This window comes from Sinocyclocheilus grahami, unplaced genomic scaffold (assembly GCF_001515645.1).
Source record: "Sinocyclocheilus grahami isolate Dianchi unplaced genomic scaffold, SAMN03320097.WGS_v1.1 scaffold265.1, whole genome shotgun sequence".
Taxonomy (NCBI): domain Eukaryota; kingdom Metazoa; phylum Chordata; class Actinopteri; order Cypriniformes; family Cyprinidae; genus Sinocyclocheilus; species Sinocyclocheilus grahami.
The window spans coordinates 663,442-684,594 of NW_015505444.1; the positions used below are offsets into that span (position 1 = coordinate 663,442).

Below are 21,153 nucleotides of genomic sequence, written 5' to 3' on the forward strand. Positions count from 1 at the left end.
TGTGTGAGTGTGTGCGTGTGCGTGAGAGTGTGTGTGTGTGTGTGTGTGTGTGAGAGTGTGTGTGTGTGTGTGAGTGTGAGTGTGTGTGTGAGAGTGTGTGTGAGAGTGTATGTGTGAGTGTGAGAGTGTATGTATGTGAGTGTGTGTGTGTGTGTGTGAAATGCATTTTGACTAATAATAGCGTCATTATGTACATAGATGTGTTTATTTCTGGTGCTATCTATGGCCTTGATAGGTTTAAAGAAGCCCTGGAAGTATGATTTATGACAGATTTTAATATATTTAACTTGTTCACCTTGTTCATATTTAAACTAACAGGTGTCAGGTTTAAAGGACTTAAAGTTTTAAAGAATGTCTCCTGTCAGATTAAATATTAAATTGTTATTTTCGTGTATGATTGGACACTGTTGAAGCAGTTTTTTTATTTGCATTTGGTTCATATTTCATAAATCATGGCTTGTGTAAATGTCACACCATGGGAAATGGGTTCTGACAATACCTCTGCATGTTATTTCTGAATATGAGTTTGAAATGAACTGATATATAATTTACACACAGGCTCGGTCTTCCAGGTGTCAGTGGTGTTTTGGCACAGTTTCTCTGTCTCTCTCTCTAGGCATGAGCATTGAAACCTGACAGAAGGGCAGCAGGAGAATGAGACTGCGGTTTGTAGATAAAGTGAGTAGAAAAACCCTTCAAAATATATTTTAAAGTTATTTTTAAATGATATACACTACTGGTCAAAAGTTTAGATTAATTAGGTTTTTTAATGCATTTCAAAGAAGTCTCTTAAAAAAACGTCATCACAGGAATAAATTATATTTTAATATATTTTAAAATAGAAAACAGTTATTTTAAATTAATAATAATATTTCAAAAGATCACAGGTTTTACTGAATTTTTAATCAAGTAAATGCAGCCCTGGTGAGCATAAGAGACTTCTTTAGAAAATACAATCTTTTTAATTAATTAAAAAATGTAATTGTTTAATTATTCCAAGCCTTTCCAAACTTGTGTATTAGATTGATCTTCCACTGTTTTTATATGTATTGTTTGTTCACCATTCACAGATTTAAAATACATTTAAAATTTGCATTTACCTTACCTTTATAATCAACACAAGATGCATTTATTATGCCATAAATCTTTAGAGAAAATGAAGTACTTCATGTTAGCCGTTTTGAGTTTGTATTTCAGAGATCTGTTGATGTAGTGATGGAAGGGCATGTTGATAATTGTGTGTGGCTCTCAGCAATCAATAATCAATATTAAGTACCTGCTGCTATTTATGCAGTTGAAAGAACATTAAATTAGTGTATTATTTAAATCTACATATTTGAATTTAGATTATTTACATACTCTGATAAAACATATAGCAGAACATACAGATATTTCTCAATGACGTGGAGCTTAAAAGTGTCTTTTGTATGTGAAATGATCGATGCTACTCTGATTTCCAGGGATTTATGTGTGAAGTGGCTGTTCTCTTCTCATCTGTGTTCCCTCAGCAATGGCAGCAGGGGCAGCGGATGGTGATTTATGGGACGGTCTTCCTCATCATGACCCTCCTCATCCTCTACAGCTCCAACAGCTCAGCTGATCTTTACAGCCCCTTTAAAGTCAACGAGTTTCACTACGCCATCAAACACACCAACCTCAAGAAATGGGCCGGGAAGGAGGCATACGTTCCTGTTTACGGTAACAAGGTGAAGCCAGCATTTTTACAAATAATATTTATAACTCAGTAAAAAGAAAAAAGGCCAAAATATGTGCATTTTTGCCTGACCTAAATCTGGCCAAAATATATGCAGTATACACAGTTTAAGAAAATGATTTCTTGTAAACCTTCAAAATACACACACACACATATATATGTATGTGTGTGTGTGTGTGTGTGTGTTTGTGTTGGATAATATACATTTACTTGAGCATATTTTTTAAAAAGTGAAGAAATTAAGTAAATTAAAAAATATAATTAAAGTATTAATTAATTATAATAATTAATATTTTAATACTATCATAAAATATTTTTAATATAATTTTTTTTTATTTAAATATATAAATATATTTTAACATCTATATTAGCAATATACTGTATGTATATGTATGTATATATATATATATATATATGTGTATATTTCGAAATATATTAAAAAATATCTCTGAAATGTATATTATTTGCTGCATGGAAAAATGCACTAGAATACTTAATGAAAAAAAATTGTCATATAAAATTATTTTTTCTCAATTATTAATTAATTGAATATATAAATATATTTTAAAATCTATATTAACTATTTTATGTTTTGGCCATTTTTTGTATATTTTGAAAAATATTAGAAAATATATATTATATAGAATATTATAGAATAGCCCTAGAATTCTTAATAAAATAAGTGATAGCTCATATAAAGTTTTACAAATCATTTGAATAATTAATTAACTACATAAATATATTTGAACATCTATATTAGCAATATATTTGAACCATTTTTTGTATATTTTGCTATATTTAAAAATATATATGAAAACATATATTACTTGCTGTATGTCAAAATGCACTAGAATTCTTAATGAAGTAAATGCATTGCTCATATAAGTTGCTGAACTGTTGTTTCAGAGCATGAGCCTGCACTGCCGTCAGTGTGCGTTAGTGACCAGCTCTAGTCACGTGTTGGGGACTCACGCCGGTGACGAGATCGACCGTACAGAGTGTGTCATCCGCATGAACGACGCTCCAACCTCCGGCTACGAATCAGACGTGGGGAACCGGACCAGCGTGCGCGTCGTGGCTCATTCCAGCGTATTCCGGGTGGTTCGCAAACCCGCCGAGTTCCTCAATCGCTCAGAGAGCCCTGCCATCATATTCTGGGGCCCGTCGACAAAGATCGGCCTCGACGCGAAGGGAACGCTGTACCGGCTGATCCAGAGAGTCAGTATGACCTACAGTAACCTGTCCTTCTTCTTCATCTCACCCGGCAAAATGCAGAGGTTCGACACGCTCTTTCAAAAAGAGACCGGCCGAGACAGGTGAACACGTCACTTCCTGTTGGCTACTTCAGTTTAACATGTTTATTTATTCATTTACTAAATATTTTACATTTACATGCAGTCATTTAGCACAGTGGTTCCCAATCCTGGTCCTGGAGAACCCCCAACACTGCACATTTTAGATGTCTCCCTATTCAAACACACCTGATTCAACTCATCAGCTCATTAGTGAAGACTCCAAGACCTCAAATGTGAGTGTCAGATAAGAGAGACACCAAAAACGTGCAGTGTTGGGGGTTCTCCAGGACCAGGATTGGGAACCACTGATTTAGCAGGCGCTTAAATGCTATTTTATTGTTTTAATGTAGCAAAAACTGTTCGAGAGTGTTACACATTTGTCCTGGAGCCAGGCGATATGGCCAAAAATATCAACAGAATATTTTTCCATATCATAATATTCATTTTAATATTCAGATGCATTCCACATTGTTAGACCTCAAAGATGAATGTACATGTAACTTGTTTGTTTACAGGTAAGCTACCTTTTCATTTAGGGTCCCATGAAATTGTTTGAAGTTTTTTGGATTGTGTTTTATGATTTAATACATAATTTAATTTAATTTAATACAAAGTTATCATCAACAATAGTCTAATGAAATTAATTTATAAAACTTAAACAATTGAATTGATTTTTAAAAAATGTAATCAAATGATAATATAACAATTTATGACAAAACATTGCCTTTTTATTATATTTGTCAAAAACAGAACTTGTATACTATGACAGTTTTATTTTAGTACCATTGATATACTATTATAATTTTTGTTTATATTGAAATTAGATTTTATTTTTACATTTTCTGTTTTTATTTTATTTTTAAAGTTTTAGTAATTTTCTGCTGTCCTATTTTTATTATTTTTAAATGGCTATATAATTTTTGTTGTTTAATTGTTTTATTGTTAAACTAAATGACAATAATAAATGCTGCCTTTAAGTAATATATTTATATGTATATATATATATATATATATATTCATTCAGTTAATGTATTGTATTTAGTTAGTTAGTTTTATTGATAATAAAACCTGCTACAACATTTATTAAAACAACAACAATAATATATTTTCAATATTGTGGGTTTTTTATTTTATTTTTTGCTCAATATTGATTTATAACTCAGCCCTAATTTGTTCTTTTTTGTATTGTAATATATATATAAAAAATATATCAAGAAATTAAGTAAACTTAAATATATAATTTAATATATTTATTCATAATAATAAAATAATTACAATATTGAAAATAATTATAATATTAAATGTAATAAATAAATACATTTCAACATCTATTTACAGTTAGATGTTGAAATTAGTTTGTTCTTTATTGTATTGTTTGAACATTGTTAAAATTGCTATATTTTTCAGTGTTTGTTATTGTTTCACAGAAAAAAGTCTCAGTCCTGGTTAAGCACCGGCTGGTTTACCATGGTCATCGCCATAGAGATGTGTGACAACATAAAGGTTTATGGGATGGTGCCGCCAAACCATTGTGGGTAAGATGAAATAATATTACCTGAAAAAGTGCAGCTTCACTCTAATGTTGATTGGGCAACAGTAAATTTCATCATACCTAAGAATGAATCGATATAGTCCCTGAAATGTAGTTTCCTGAATTGTGTTTCCTGTAGGAAGCGTCCTCAGCCCAAACGGTTGCCCTATCACTATTACAAACCCAGAGGTCCAGACGAGTGTGTGACGTACCTCCAGAACGAGAGGGGGCGCCGCGGATCACACCACCGCTTCATCACTGAGAAACAGGTGTTTGCACGCTGGGCCAAGCAGTACAACATCAGCTGCAGCCACCCGACCTGGTGAGGAAACCGTCCATCAGCCTGGTGAGCTGGAGCCAACATGGCGGCTTTCTGTAACTCTGTGATGTTTGAATTTTCAAATGCATTGCCTGCTCTGAAACCGGTCCGGAATGGCTGCTGGTCTCTCTTTGATCTGGATTAGTGACCGAGCCGAAACAGAGGCCATGCAGGGATCCAGGACCAAGCCAATCTTAGTTTTCCTTAGGAAAATGAACAGATGATGGAACGCTTATTTGCCTGAAGCATGACAGTTTCAAAAACCTCTCCATATTACTGCCGTGAAGTTTTCCTAAGCCTTCTCTTACAGTGTTTCTCACCCATAATCGGTCGTTTCTCAGAGAAATCCTCTGTCAGTTGCCAAATGGAAGATTCATTTACGTCTTGTGGTACAATCAACACATTTGAGTGTTCGTCATGTGAAACTACCAGAGAATAGGAATGAGGATTTAACTACTTTACAAGATTTTATTGTGTAAATAAGATCTATGTCAATTGTAACTCCAAAAAAATATATATATTTTTACAAGTTTATATGGTTTTAAAATGCCCTAAAAAGACATCATTAAAATAAACTATTTAAAAAAACACACCTTTTTTAATGGCCAGGTAAATGATAATTTTACATCACATCATTTTCAGATAATCTGCACATTTTGTGTACTTTTTGGGAAGTTGTTGGAATGGAGAGCTATTTATGCCTTTATACCATAATCAGTAAGTCATATGAAACCTGACCAAAGGTCAGTCAGTTCTAGAACATTCCAGAACTCCATATAATTGGTTCTAGAGCTTCACTGGAACATCCACTACAAGAACATGTCCGGGTCATTTTTAGAAGAAAAATAAAGAAAACCAGGCTTATATAGGACTATTAATATGTTTTGTATTATGACAGTCTTTCCATGAGATTTAAACAAATTTCACTGCCAATTTTCATTACTGAAATGGAAATTAATTTCAATTGTACAGTACATGTACATTATGTAAAGTATACATCATAGTAATATTTGTTGCATTGAATGCAATATATGCTTATTTTTAAAAAATGTGATTATTACTGTATTATCTCATGTTATTGTTGACTAAAACTATTACAAATAATTTTCATTATTTCTGCTTTAAATTGAGAGTCACCTCTGGATCAATAACATCAGCATTTCATAGGCTGGAGAAAGGAATTATCACAGGGTGTACTATCTCCGTGATCTTGTTCGCTTTAGCTATGAATATGCTAGTTAAGTCAGCAGAGGTGGAATGCAGAGGCCCACTAACCCGGTCAGGTGTGCGACAGCCCCTTATCAGAGCTTTTATGGACGATCTGATGGTAACCACAACATCCGTACCAGGCTGCAGATGGATCCTCCAAGGCCTTGAACGCCTCATCAGCTGGGCCCGAATGGACTTTAAGCTAGCTAAGTCCCGATCCCTTGAGGTGAGGAAGGGAAACGTAACCGATAAGTTCTGTTTCTCCCTCAGAGGAGTACAAATTCCGTCAATCACCGAGAAGCCAGTTAAGAGCCTGGGAAAAGTCTTCAACAGCACACTTAGGGACACAGCTACACTCCATGAAACTGGGAAGGAGTTGCACACCTGGATTGCTGCAGTGGACAAGTCAGGGCTGCCAGGAAAGTTCAAAGCCTGGATTTACCAGCATGGCATTTTGCCGCGACTCCTCTGGCCACTGCTGGTCTACGATGTCCCCCTAACCACTGTTGAGGGCTTCGAGAGGAAGATCAGCCACTCTCTACGTAGGTGGTTGGGTCTCCCGCGTAGTATTACCAGCATAGCCTTATACGGAAGGAAGAACAAGTTACAACTCCCCTTCAGTGGCCTATCGGAGGAGTTTATGGTTTCCAGAGCAAGAGAGGTACTGCTATATAGAGAATCCAATGACACCAAAGTTTCCTCAGCTGGCATTGAAGTGAGGACGGGTAGGAAGTGGAGGGCCCAGGAGGCAGTCGACCAGGCTGAAGCACGGCTGCGGCACAGTGTGCTGGTGGGGACAGTGGCTTCAGGACGCTTGGCTGTCACCAGAAACCTCGGTATGAAAAGGCTCGGGGAAAGGACAGGCGTCAACTGGTCCAAGAAGAAATCCGAGCAGGGGTGGAGGAATGACCCATCAGTAGGATGGTGGGGATGCGACAACAAGGGGCGTGGACTCGATGGGAACAAGCAATGGACCGAAAGATCTCGTGGACTGAGCTGTGGAAAGCAGAGCCATACCGGATCCAGTTCCTTATCCAATCAGTCTACGATGTCCTCCCCAGTCCAACCAACCTCTTCTCACGGGGCCTGAAAGACACCCCTGCATGCCTCCTGTGCCAAAAAAGAGGATCCCTGGAGCACATATTAAGTTGTTGCTCTAAGGCGCTGGGAGAGGGACGTTATCGGTGGTGCCACGACCAGGTGCTAAGGGTAATTGCTGGAACCATCTATATCGGAATCTCTCTCAGCAAGCACCAGCAGCCAGTACAGCACACAATCACATTTGTTAAGGCGGGAGAGAAACCACAAGGGAGCAGGAACTCAGCGGGGGGACTTCTCGAGACTGGCAGCTAAAGGTTGACCTGGGAAGACAGCTCAGATTTCCAGAAACCATCGCCACGACCACACTTAGGCCTGACATGGTCCTATTTTCAGAATCATCAAGGCAGGTGGTTCTACTGGAATTGACTGTGCCCTGGGAAGACCGGATGGAAGAGGCATTTGAACGGAAGAGAGCCAAGTATGAGGAGTTGACCGGTGAATGCCGTAACCCGCTGCCTCCCCATTGAGGTTGGCTGCCGAGGGTTTGCCGGCCATTCATTGTGCGGGGCCCTCAAGCTCTTGGGAATCAGGGGAGTGCACAAGAATAAAGCCATCAGGAACATCACGGATGCCGCGGAGAAGGCATCAAGATGGCTGTGCATCAAAAGGGGCGATCCGTGGACTACACAAGCTACCTAGACACAAGTCGGGGACTGATCACCCCTGGCTGGGTCGCCTGGGCGAGGGTGTATGATGTTGAAAGACCCGAAACACCCGATGACCCCAGGTAAACATCACTGATGATGTGTCTAGGGTGCACCTGGAAGGTGTATGTCCAATTAGAAATTAAGCTGAAATAAAATAAAATATAAATATCAGATGAAAAACATACATTTAAAAAAAACTAAATTAAATTTTGTAATGTTGCTTTGGCAACTAACTGAAATAAAAAGTTTAAGTTGGATTCCTCTCTAAACGTTTTAATTTTTAATGCTAAACTTTTTAAAAAATGAATAAAACTGAAATTAAAATAAAAATAGAACTGACAAAAAACTTAAAATAAAATTTGAATGAAAAGGGAACATTTAAAAATAAAAACCAAATTAAAATATGAACTAATAAAATATTAGAATAAAAACTTAAAGATAGAAATGTTGCCTTAACGAACTAAAATGACTAAAACTGGAAAAAATTATAATAAAGCCAAACAGAATAAAAAAATATATATATATAAAAATTGACAAACGCAGATAAAAAATGACAAAAGTTAAATTAAAACTGAAAATATATATATAAAAAAAGTTAATTAAAATAATAATAAATACTGTAACAGTACATAAATAACACTGTAATGGTGTTAAAATGTAATCATGCAATCAGAATTTGAAGAGTAAATGTGTCACAATGCAAAACATCTTACTAGACCTGAAGCAGGCTTCATTTAAAATATAAGTTCTTTCTCTTCATTTGATTGTGGGGTGAAATATGACCCAGACATATCATATAACCCAAGAAGTAAACAAAATGTATTATATTCATAATCAACACCAACAATCACAAACATACTGTGTCGCCGTTTAAAGTGTGTCAGCGGTGTGTCGAGGCCTTTCCGTTTATCATGACCTTTTTACCAAGTAGTTGTAATGTTATGATCGGTTGTACAACTTGAATTTCTCTGGCTACAGCTGTTAGTGTACAAACACCCATTTAATGATCACACTATGACTCGCTTCTGTTTCCAAATGAGTATTTCATATGACTGATGTAAATGCTCTGCACTCATTGGAGGATGTTGTTCTGGCACTGTGCTTTCACTGGAGAACTCAAGCTGTCGTTGGTAACAGGTAGTGCCAGTCTGGGTAACTTATGTGCTGCTTTGAATATCTTGCCTTCAGTCAAAACCCATAAATAACAGCTGCTAAATGACACAACCGCTCGGAATGATTTGCATTAAAGGAATAGCGAGACTGGCAGCTAAAGGTTGACCTGGGAAGACAGCTCAGATTTCCAGAAACCATCGCCACGACCACACTTAGGCCTGACATGGTCCTATTTTCAGAATCATCAAGGCAGGTGGTTCTACTGGAATTGACTGTGCCCTGGGAAGACCGGATGGAAGAGGCATTTGAACGGAAGAGAGCCAAGTATGAGGAGTTGACCGGTGAATGCCGTAACCCGCTGCCTCCCCATTGAGGTTGGCTGCCGAGGGTTTGCCGGCCATTCATTGTGCGGGGCCCTCAAGCTCTTGGGAATCAGGGGAGTGCACAAGAATAAAGCCATCAGGAACATCACGGATGCCGCGGAGAAGGCATCAAGATGGCTGTGGATCAAAAGGGGCGATCCGTGGACTACACAAGCTACCTAGACACAAGTCGGGGACTGATCACCCCTGGCTGGGTCGCCTGGGCGAGGGTGTATGATGTTGAAAGACCCGAAACACCCGATGACCCCAGGTAAACATCACTGATGATGTGTCTAGGGTGCACCTGGAAGGTGTATGTCCAATTAGAAATTAAGCTGAAATAAAATAAAATATAAATATCAGATGAAAAACATACATTTAAAAAAAACTAAATTAAATTTTGTAATGTTGCTTTGGCAACTAACTGAAATAAAAAGTTTAAGTTGGATTCCTCTCTAAACGTTTTAATTTTTAATGCTAAACTTTTTAAAAAATGAATAAAACTGAAATTAAAATAAAAATAGAACTGACAAAAAACTTAAAATAAAATTTGAATGAAAAGGGAACATTTAAAAATAAAAACCAAATTAAAATATGAACTAATAAAATATTAGAATAAAAACTTAAAGATAGAAATGTTGCCTTAACGAACTAAAATGACTAAAACTGGAAAAAATTATAATAAAGCCAAACAGAATAAAAAAATATATATATATAAAAATTGACAAACGCAGATAAAAAATGACAAAAGTTAAATTAAAACTGAAAATATATATATAAAAAAAGTTAATTAAAATAATAATAAATACTGTAACAGTACATAAATAACACTGTAATGGTGTTAAAATGTAATCATGCAATCAGAATTTGAAGAGTAAATGTGTCACAATGCAAAACATCTTACTAGACCTGAAGCAGGCTTCATTTAAAATATAAGTTCTTTCTCTTCATTTGATTGTGGGGTGAAATATGACCCAGACATATCATATAACCCAAGAAGTAAACAAAATGTATTATATTCATAATCAACACCAACAATCACAAACATACTGTGTCGCCGTTTAAAGTGTGTCAGCGGTGTGTCGAGGCCTTTCCGTTTATCATGACCTTTTTACCAAGTAGTTGTAATGTTATGATCGGTTGTACAACTTGAATTTCTCTGGCTACAGCTGTTAGTGTACAAACACCCATTTAATGATCACACTATGACTCGCTTCTGTTTCCAAATGAGTATTTCATATGACTGATGTAAATGCTCTGCACTCATTGGAGGATGTTGTTCTGGCACTGTGCTTTCACTGGAGAACTCAAGCTGTTGTTGGTAACAGGTAGTGCTAGTCTGGGTAACTTATGTGCTGCTTTGAATATCTTGCCTTCAGTCAAAACCCATAAATAACAGCTGCTAAATGACACAACCGCTCGGAATGATTTGCATTAAAGGAATAGTTCACCCAGAAATGAAAATTTGCTGAAAATGTGCTCACCCTCAGGCCATCCAAGATGATGATGCGTTTGTTTCTTCATCAGATTTGTAGAAATGTAGCATCGCATCACTTGCTCAGCAATGGATGCTCTGCAGTGAATGGGTGCCGTCAGAATGAGAGTCCAAACAGCTGATAAAAACATCACAGTAATCCACACCACTCCAGTTCATCAGTTAATGTCTTGAGAAGCCAGAAGCTGCATGTTTGTAAGAAACAAATCCATCAAGACATTTTAAACTTGAAACCATCACTTCTGGCCAAAAAACAAGTTCATAATCCATAACTCTTCCTCCAGTGAAAAAAGTCCATCTCCTGTTGTCCCTCACATCAAAATCCACCAGCATATTTGTTTAGAGCTGTTTTGGCTTGTAAACGGTGCTTGATCTGTGCAGATTTCTCTCCTGGTTCAGATCAGACTTTTCACTGAAAAAATAAATATGTATTATGAACTCGTATTTTGGCCAGAGGTGATGTTTTGATTTCAAGTTTAAAACATATTAATGATGGATTTGTTTCTTATAAACACGCAGCTTTTCACTTCACAAGACATTAACTGATGGACTGGAGTGCATTATTGTGATGTTTTTATCAGCTGTTTGGACTCTCATTCTGACGGCACCCATTCACTGCAGAGGATCATTGATGAGCAACTGATGCAATGCTACATTTCTCCAAATCCGATGAAGAAACAAACTCATCTACATTTTTTGATGACCTGAGGGTGAGCACATTATCAGCAAATTTTCATTTCTGGGTGAACTACTCCTCTTAGTTGAACGTGCATCGCCAAAAGATGCTTATGTCGCCTCTAATCATCAAGTGTCAAAAATCAACAAGCATGAGAAGAACATACTGAATGACATATTTCATTGTGAACATCCCAAATATTACATTTTAAAGTCCTGCTCAATTATCACCCATAATGTTAAAACCTTCAGAGAATGTGTTTTTCTTCATTAATTTCGTTATTTAAAATCGACCATCTGCCCGAGCACAAGAGCAGAGGGATTGTGGGTAATAACCATCTGGGGCATTTGTATTAAGATGCTTTCATTCTGGAAGGATTGCAGACCGAAATCAGTATGTATTATTATGATAATGATGATTATTGCTTGACTGTATGAGCTGATTGTTTTGCTCGCTTCTCATTATGAATGTTCTTTACATGCCTGTCTTAAAAAATAAACATATACATTTGAAGACAGACTTGTTTCATGATTTGTTTTATGGTTATAAACACTATTCATGACAGTTCACTGATACAAATTAATATTTCAATACAAAATGATTCACAAAACTGTACATTGATAAGGTCTTGACAGCTCTACTTCCTGGGGTCATCCTTTGGATTGGTCAGGAAATACAGCTGAGATTTTCTGCCCGAGTCCTGATAAACTGATTAATATGGCCTCCTGTATGAAAGATAAAAACGCGTAATTAACTTCAATAATAAGTTAAGGTGCGTTCACATCAAGAACTATATCTATATCACACGATAACATTCTGTTTATTATAAGAGTGCAGTTTTGTTGTCTGCCGCTTTAAATGCTCAAGCTCTTTAAAGTCAGGTGGATTCTGATTGGCTGTCAATGTTTTTATTGTCCATCAGTTGGAAAAAAATCGTTCTGAAAGTGATATTTTTCCTCTGTTATCATTATAGTAAAATATGCAATACATGTACATTATGTAAAGTATACATAGTACTTGCTGCACTGACTGTTGTATATGCTGATTTGCAAAAAATTCTAATAATAATAAAAATGTATATATAATTTTAATGTATAATGTAATGTATATAAAATATATATATTAATTTTTTTCATATATATACATATTGTGATTTTAATTAATGTATTATCTAATTATGCTGGAAAAAATTTTCATTAATTGAAATAAAGCTGAAATAAAATAAAAAAATAATAGTAAAAAATAAACAAATTAAAATTAGAAATGTTGCCTTAAAAACTAACTAAAATTTAAAAAAAGTTCAAGTAGAAGTAGTAGAATGATTTAAAAAAGCTGAAAGAAAAAAATTAAAAGAATAAAGCACATTATTAAAAGTACTATTTCAGTAAACTTAAATGAACATGTAAACTGAAAATATAAAAATAAAAGGTCATTTAAAATATTAATAATTACTATAATAGTATATAAATAATGGGATTTAATGATATAATTAGAATTTAGGGTGAAAATGTCACTATGCAAAACATCTTACTGGACCTAAAACAGTCTTCATGTAAAATATAATTTTAATGTCGATTTTTCTTTTAATTGTGGGGTTTAAAAATCTACTATATTCATAATCGACACCAAACAATCACAAACTTTAGCTGTTTTTATGCTCATAGAATTAGAGTAATTTTCAAAACTTTACAGTTATAATTATCGTCCTTGGTGTGAATGGCCTTTAAACAAGAAAGAGAGCATGAACTTTGCCCAAAAAAATATTTGAACCCATTTTTCCCTACAGACCCCTTTATAGAAATGCATTTCCGGTCTCACCTCGGTGCGGATGGTGCGACTGCCCTGCCCCGGACAGGTGTTGAGGTAAAGGTCAAAGAGCACGCCAGGATCAGTGATGTTCAGATTCTCATCAGCATCAACACTCGCTTCTAAACCCTGAAGACCGCCAAACACCACCAGCATGTGCCTGACAGAACAACATTGAGTTTTATTTCTCAGCATATTTAAAGGAGTAATTCACACAAAAATGAAAATTTGCCGATAATGTCCTCACCCTCACCCAAGATGTAGATGAGTTTGTTTCTTCATCAGAACAGATTTGGAGAAATGTAGCATTGGCACTTGCTCAGCAATGGATGCTCTGCAGTGAATGGGTGCCGTCAGAATGAGAGTCCAAACAGCTAAAACATGTGTCCTCTATCCATAATATTTCTTTCTCCAGTGAAAATCTGCACAGATCAAGCACTGTTTAAAAGAGAAAACAGTCTAAAACAGCTCCAAACAAATAAGTGGCTGGATTTTGATGTGAGACAACAGGAGATGGACTTTTTCACTGGAGGAAGCGTTATTATGGACTCGTATTTTGGCCATGAAGTGAAGATTTTAAGTTAAAAACATCTTAATGATGGATTTGTTTCTTACAAACACACCTTTTAATATCACAAGACATTAACTGATGGATTGGAGTGCTGTGGATTATTGTGATGTTTTTATCAGCTGTTTGGACTCTCATTCTGACGGCACCCATTCACTGCAGAGCATCCATTGTTGAACAAGTGATGTGATGCTACATTTCTCCAAATCTGTCCTGATGAAGAACAGTTCTGAACTCATCTACATCTTAGATGGCCTGAGGGTGAGCACATTTTCAGCAAATTTTCATTTCTGGGTGAATTACTGCTTTAACTAAACACATTCATCAGCTAAAAACAAGACATGGACAGAAACTCATGCAAAACTCACCTGAATGCAGGGAGAGTGATGTGATCTGCATTGTTTCCTCTCTCTGATGTACCAACGGTCAGATCATAACCATCTTTATATGGGCACTCTGTGAGCACAGCGCCTATACACACACACACACACACACACACACATACGGAGAGACAATTTTTAGTGGAGAATAAAGGATGAAAAGAGGGGAAACAGATGAATAAATGGGCAGAACTCACTGAGACAGGAAGCCAGACGGACGCTGTAGCCCCAGTAGAGCCCAGCCTCTGTCCTCGGGACGTGAGGAGCCACAACAACACCTTTATACACCTTTCCCTCTGAAACAAACACACACACAGGGTTCAGATAAACGTCACGTAAATGTCTGCAAATGTCAGAAAAACAGTTTTAGCTCTACAGCATAATACATCTGTAAAAGGTAACACTTTATTTTAAGGTGTTCTTGTTACACATGTTACATGTACTTACTATTATAATAACAATTAATTATGCATAATTACACGCAAGTAACCCTAAGACAAACCCTAATCCTAACCATATAGTAAGTACATGTAGTTAATTAATATTACTCAGTACTTATATGTAAAATTACACTGTAACAAGGACACCTTAAAATAAAGTGTAACCACAAAAAAAAATCAATTATAAAAAACACATGCAGTGTGTGTGTGTGTACCTTTGTTTTGGCACTTGTTGAGCTGTACAGTCACTCTCAGTCCAGATTTGAGCTGTTTATCGATCTGAACGTTCTGTCAACAGAATAGACAGACTGAGGTCATGTCCTGTTCAATGAAAGATCAATCAGTCAGTGCAGCTTCAAACACACACCTTCCTCATCCCGCAATTGACGAAGGACCCTTTCCCTGGTTTGCTTGGCCGATCGAGCACCACCCCCTCTCGAAACTCCGCCTCCTCATCGATGCGCATGTGATGTGGGCTGTCCAGAGGATTCAACAGACCTTAAAGGAATAGTTCACCCAGAAATGATCATTTGCTGCAAACGTGCTCACCCTCAGGCAATCCAAGATGTAGTTTGTTTTATCATCAGGTTTGGAGAAATGTAGCATTGCATCACTTGCTCACCAATGGATCCTCTGCAGTGAATGGGTGCCATCAGAATGAGAAAAAAGATGGTGAGATTAACTGATGGGCTGGAGTGGTGTGGATTATTGTGATGTTTTTATCAGCTATTTGGACTCTCATTCTGACGGCACCCATTCACTGCAGAGCATCCATTGCTGAGCAAGTGATGCAATGCTACATTTCTACAAATCTGTTCCTATGAAGAAACAAACACATCTACATTTTGAATGGCCTGAGGGTGAGCACATTTTCAGCAACTTTTCACACATTTAAACTGATTATGCAAACTAACTAAATAAAATCAATAATTAGATTCTCATACTCACCAGCAAACTGCAGGTCTTGATGCTTCGGGAAGAAAGATTTCCGCAGATACCTGCACACACGACAGATCCTATGCTAAATCTGATAAAGTCTGAAAACACATTAATAAGACTGAAATGTGATTGCGACAGCACTCACTGTGGACACTCGAGGTATTGCAAGATGCGTGCGAGCTGGACGCAGGCCTGGCCTTTCTTACCAATGCCTTTGAACTCTCCCTCAATGCTCCTGACATATTAAAATAAGGTTTGGAAGTGAGTTCCTGACCATTTAAATATCTAGCACATGAACATCACTGACAAGAACTATAAAGTGTATACATACTTTGCGTCCTCCCCCAGTTCGTCAAATATGACCACCTCATCCACACAGAACACAGCGCAGGCCCGGGCGATCTGACCCGCCAGGTACGTGCGAAGCTCTGGTGACTGAGCATTATCCATCACTGATCCGGGCAGAGCCACGCTCAACGTATACAAACGACCTGACAAGACAAATAAGGAAGGTATAGTACTAGTACCAGTGTTATTTTAGTATCTTTGATATACTATTATAGTTTTTATTAATGTTTTGATTATTAGTTAAAGCTTTGATGGGTGTTTTTGTCTTTTTTTTTTATATGTATATTATATATTTGTATTAATCTTTATCTGAGTTTTAGTTATTTTGGTATATCAGTATTATTTAATATCATATTTGGTATATTTTCACTAAATGAAAATGACGTTTATTGATTCATTTCAACTAACATTTTTTTTTAAATGTTTTTCGTTTTGGTTAACTATAATGCATACACTGTAAAGTACAGTATGTAGTACAGAACAGGGATTTTCAAACTGTGGTCTGTGGAAAAACAGTATAAAAAATGGACAGAAAGAAAACCAAGAATTAAAGAAAGAAAATATATAATAAATATCAAATTTAAAAATTTAAAATCAGATCAAATAAAAAAAATAAAAATCATTGCAATGAATAAATAATTACAAAAATTAAATTAATAAATATATAATACTATAGTGATTAGGAAAAAAACTTAAAGGGGTGGATTTAGTGAGATTCATTGAGATTTCACTTTTTTAACGTTAGTTACTGTGTAATGTTGCTGTTTGAGCATAAACAATATCTGCAAAGTTACGAAGCTGAAAGTTCAATGTAAACGGAGATAATCGTCTTTTAAAATTCTGTCAGTTTAATGCCTACAAAAACGGCTGGTAGAGACTACAACGAGTTACTTCCCGGGTTCGTGACATGGAAATTATCAGGGTGTTTCTTAGAGAAGGGACAGAGCGGTGTGGAATAAAGGTAAATGATGTGAAAAGTAGTATTAAGAGAAGTATTAACACATGTTAGACTGCACCCCATAAACACAATCAAGCCTAGAAAAAAACACTGAACCACCCCTTTAATAATGTAACATTTATATAGCATTTTTTTTTTGTATATGAAACTATAGTTGCCTTTTAAATTTTAGGATGGTGGTCCCTCGCACAAGCATGATCATATTTGGGAGTTTATGGCATGTAAAAGATTGAAAACCCCTAGTATAGTACAGTAGGATGTACACGATCTAGTACACATACTGCATGGTAGCATGCGAATAAACCAAAGCTCAGCTCTGCAGTGCTGCTCACCTTTACTGTCCTTCTCTTCCTGCTGGACCTGCTGCTTATTTTCCTCTTCTTTCTTCTGCTTCTGTTTCTCCAGCTGTTGGATGAGCTTGCTCTCTTTGTGTCGTCTCTTCTCTTCTTTCTCTGAGGATGAAAACACAGTCACAGACAGCAGTTATGAATTCAGCACTACTATATTATATTTGATATACGAGTTTATAAAGCCTCTAAATGATCAAAACGTCACTGAAACTTTGCTTGTGGCTCCTGTTTTTGCTGACAAAGGTTTTATAAAGTAAATGTAAGTATGACTTGGATATTGTTAGTAATATCTCAAGAATCAAGATGAACATTTACTGGACTGAAGCAACTCAGGTTTACGTGATTATCCATCATAGTTTTTAGGAAAACAAAAAGATCTTGAAATGTGAGTATCAAATATGATCAGCAGGCATTTTTTATTTGTTTATTTGTTCATCTCTCAATCATCATTGTGTTGCATTGCATTAAGTTTTGAGCATAAAATAAGCATTTTACTAAGACATATTATTGGGAGATACATCTGATGATATATATATATATATATATATACTGTAATTCTTTCATTTACATCACAAGCGTAGAACGTTTTAACTTTGTCCCTTACTTTGTTCTTTCCATTTCCTCCAGTTTATTCTCTCTTCGCCCTACAAATAGAAACATTACAAACACGTGATGTTAAATAAACTGGCGTAAACAGAGCTTTTAACAGTTTTAGACCAGAAATGTGACACAAAACAGCCTGGTAATAAAGTTAATTTTCATAATTTCACATGTATAACGAACACAGAAATACGAAAACCACTAAATAAGTTCATACCTCTTTATTTGAGAGTTTATTCGGTTTATTTTTCTTCACTGGAGGTTCATCGGCCATGCTGTTCTATGTGTGTTACACCTAAAACGGTCCTCGAGAGAACAAAGATTCTAAATATTTGGTTCCTAACGCTCCTTCGCAAACGCTGAATTAATTTTTATTCAGCACAACGTGAATTAATTCCTACATTAATAAAGATATATTTCATGTATTTGTTTTCACAATAGAAGTAACGAATAAATACAAAAACCAGGCGAAGTTTTGCAGACGTGTTGTGACGGGTGGATTTGACAGACGCACTTCCTCTACAGAACAGGCTCTGAGTGAAGAACATCGCGAACTCGAGCCTCAAATAAAAGCATCAAAATATCAGAGCTGAACACCCAACAGCGGATTAAACGACGCGTGACAGCTTTATAAACCCCTCAACACCTCAGAGCACAGCATGGTAAGAAGAAGACGCTGCCAGTGTCGCGTGAAAGAGGCTTTGTTTAGTGCGAGTCTGCCTGACATGTGGCTGTGTGTTTGAGTAACGGGTGCGAAGTATTTTTCATTTATATATTTTATACGTAGCTACATACTGTACACGCTACAGAACAATATATGGTGTTTGTTTAAAAAAAAAAATTCTAACATTTTGTCTCCATAAATAAATAGAATAATATTATAAATACATACATACATACACACACATGCGCATACATATATAAATAACTTTTTTTTTTACACACATATATATATATATATTTTATATTCAATATAAATATAATAATATATAGTATATATAATACATAGTAACAGTATATAAAATATATATGTAATATATCATTATAATATACAATCAAATATAATAAATAAATACACGTGTCGTGTATAATTTTATAAAATATTTAATGTAAATATTTTATATTTTCTGCTTTAATTTTAGTTAAAAATTTAGTAAATTGATTGTGTTTTTTTTGACATTTTTATCTTTGTCTATATAGTTTTTGTTATTTTTTTATTTCAGTTTTATGTTTAGTTATTTTAGTACATCTGGTTGAACTAAATGAAAATGAGAAATGTTGCCTTTACAGCTAGCTGAAATAAAATATGTTTTTGTATGTTTTATTTTAGTTAACATTCATTTTATTTCAAGTAAAACATTTTTAGTAAACTATATATATATATATATATATATATATATATATATATATATTATGTTCTATACCTTACCTTAGTTAAATTATGCAAGAATTATGAGTCATAACTGTAGTTGTTTATCATCTGATATTGTTATTATAAACCCCAGTGAGCCACATTCGCATGCTATCTTTATTTGTTTATATATGGCTATTTGTTCGTGCTTTGATTTGTTACATACAGTCATATTTCCCATGACTGAAAAAAAGTGAGTTCTCAGTAAGTTCAGTTATAATCATCGTAGATTCATATTTGGGAAAACAGTTAATTATCAATATTACAATGAAGTGTAATTTGAGAATATATCACTAAATATCGAGATGTAGTTGAACTTGGGAGTTTTCAAATGATCCTGTGTCTGTGTACAGCCGCAGAACGAGCACATCGAGTTACACCGCAAGCGGCATGGCTACCGTCTGGACCACCACGAGAGGAAGAGGAAGAAGGAGAGCCGTGAGGTGCACGAGCGATCGCACAAAGCCAGAAAGATGATCGGCCTCAAAGCCAAACTCTACCACAAGCAGAGACACGCCGAGAAGATCCAGATGAAGAAGACGTGAGCGTTACTTACTGTCCGCTTCACTTTGGTCAGAATTTAGGCAGGAATGATCTGAATGAACTGCTGCATGATTATTTGTGTTACAGCATTAAGATGCACGAGCAGAGGAAGAGCAAACAGAAGGATGATGACAAGACACCAGAAGGGGCGGTGCCAGCTTACCTGCTGGACAGAGAGGGCCAATCACGCGCCAAAGTTCTGTCCAACATGATCAAACAGAAGAGGAAAGAGAAAGCTGTAAGTATCCAATCAGACCACAGATTTCTGCTCTTACACTAAAAATTAGAGGTCGACCGATAGTGGATTTTGCCGATACCGATAGCTAGGTTGGACCACACTGGCCGATACCGATTAATTAACCGATTGTTTTAAAATTGATACTGAACAAAAACTAAAATAGTGCTTTATTAACAAAAACAGTACTGAACCATAGTAGTAGTAGTAGTAAAAATAATAATAATAGTAAATGTTGAAATTAACACACTCTAACAAGGAACAATACTTACACAGCTTTCATTCATCTTAATGCTACAAATGGACTCTTATTTTAAAGTGTTACCATTTCATTTCAACTGTCATGCTTAAAGATGCACATCTTTAAATATATACACAAAGGCTATAGCATTAAAATTATATACTTATGGATATTGTATGTATACTCTCACACTTTAACTGCTTCTATTCTTGAACACTTGATGATTATCTAATCAAAATAAAAGCGCAGCGCTGAGTCTAGGAGAACTCACCGGTATCACACACCTTCCAGCAATCAACTATCGGTGCCGATTATTCAGCAAAACTGATACATCGGTCGACCTCTACTAAAAATGCTTACCTCACACTTTTGAATGGTATTAGAAGGATTTCTGAAGGATCATGTGACACTGAAGACTGGAGTAATGATGCTGAAAATTCAGCTTTGCATATTTTAAAGTATATTTATATAGAAAACCATTATTTTAATTCGTAATAATATTTCGCAATATTAAAGTTTTTTTCTGTATTTCTGATCAAATAAATGCAGCCATGATGAGCAGAAGAGACTTCTTAAAAAAAAAAAAAACATTGTGAATCTGACTGATCCCAAACTTTTGAATGGCAGTGTATGTATAAGTCTATGTATGTATGCATTAGAGGTCGACCGATAGTGGATTTTGCCGATACCGATAGCTAGGTTGGACCACACTGGCCGATACCGATTAATTAACCGATAGTTTTAAAATTGATACTGAACAAAAACTAAAATAGTGCTTTATTAACAAAAACAGTACTGAACCATACTAGTAGTAAAAAAAAAAAAAAAAACTGTATTGACCCGATGTTTTTTGTTTTTTTTTTTTGGAAAAA

The 21,153-nt window shown here is 35.7% G+C and overlaps 3 protein-coding genes and 1 pseudogene across 6 annotated transcripts in view; 3 read left to right on the forward strand and 1 right to left on the reverse strand.

The window, feature by feature from the left end:
• The window catches only part of LOC107599370 (alpha-N-acetylgalactosaminide alpha-2,6-sialyltransferase 6-like), an 8,091-nt gene extending 2,297 nt beyond the window's left edge, over positions 1 to 5,794 (forward strand). For 2 of the 4 annotated variants that reach the window (XM_016290944.1, XM_016290946.1), the window contains exons 2-6: positions 617 to 678; positions 1,509 to 1,706; positions 2,621 to 3,030; positions 4,437 to 4,544; positions 4,680 to 5,794. In XM_016290944.1, coding sequence (XP_016146430.1) covers positions 655 to 678; positions 1,509 to 1,706; positions 2,621 to 3,030; positions 4,437 to 4,544; positions 4,680 to 4,866 — 927 coding nt within the window. In that variant the 5' untranslated portion in view covers positions 617 to 654 and the 3' untranslated portion in view covers positions 4,867 to 5,794. Of the gene's footprint in view, positions 1 to 453; positions 679 to 1,508; positions 1,707 to 2,620; positions 3,031 to 4,436; positions 4,545 to 4,679 lie in introns of those variants that run through there. The other 2 variants (XM_016290945.1, XM_016290943.1) reach the window with 2 other exon arrangements.
• An 88-nt stretch (positions 5,795 to 5,882) lies between these two features.
• Positions 5,883 to 9,638, forward strand: LOC107599371 (uncharacterized; annotated as a pseudogene).
• Positions 9,639 to 11,982: 2,344 nt separating this feature from the next.
• spout1 (SPOUT domain containing methyltransferase 1) lies at positions 11,983 to 18,165 on the reverse strand. Its single transcript, XM_016290986.1, has 12 exons — positions 18,069 to 18,165; positions 17,856 to 17,895; positions 17,234 to 17,353; positions 15,927 to 16,086; positions 15,741 to 15,830; positions 15,605 to 15,654; positions 15,024 to 15,154; positions 14,872 to 14,944; positions 14,414 to 14,512; positions 14,205 to 14,307; positions 13,281 to 13,428; positions 11,983 to 12,187 (listed from the first exon to the last, which is right to left on the reverse strand). The coding sequence occupies exons 1-12, from the start codon at positions 18,123 to 18,125 to the stop codon at positions 12,113 to 12,115; spliced, it is 1,146 nt and encodes a 381-aa protein (XP_016146472.1). The 5' UTR covers positions 18,126 to 18,165; the 3' UTR covers positions 11,983 to 12,112.
• Positions 18,166 to 18,347: 182 nt separating this feature from the next.
• The window catches only part of nsa2 (NSA2 ribosome biogenesis homolog (S. cerevisiae)), a 5,815-nt gene continuing 3,009 nt past the window's right edge, over positions 18,348 to 21,153 (forward strand). The window contains exons 1-3 of the mRNA XM_016290947.1: positions 18,348 to 18,513; positions 19,616 to 19,803; positions 19,893 to 20,043. Coding sequence (XP_016146433.1) covers positions 18,511 to 18,513; positions 19,616 to 19,803; positions 19,893 to 20,043 — 342 coding nt within the window. The 5' untranslated portion in view covers positions 18,348 to 18,510. The remainder of the gene's footprint in view (positions 18,514 to 19,615; positions 19,804 to 19,892; positions 20,044 to 21,153) is intronic.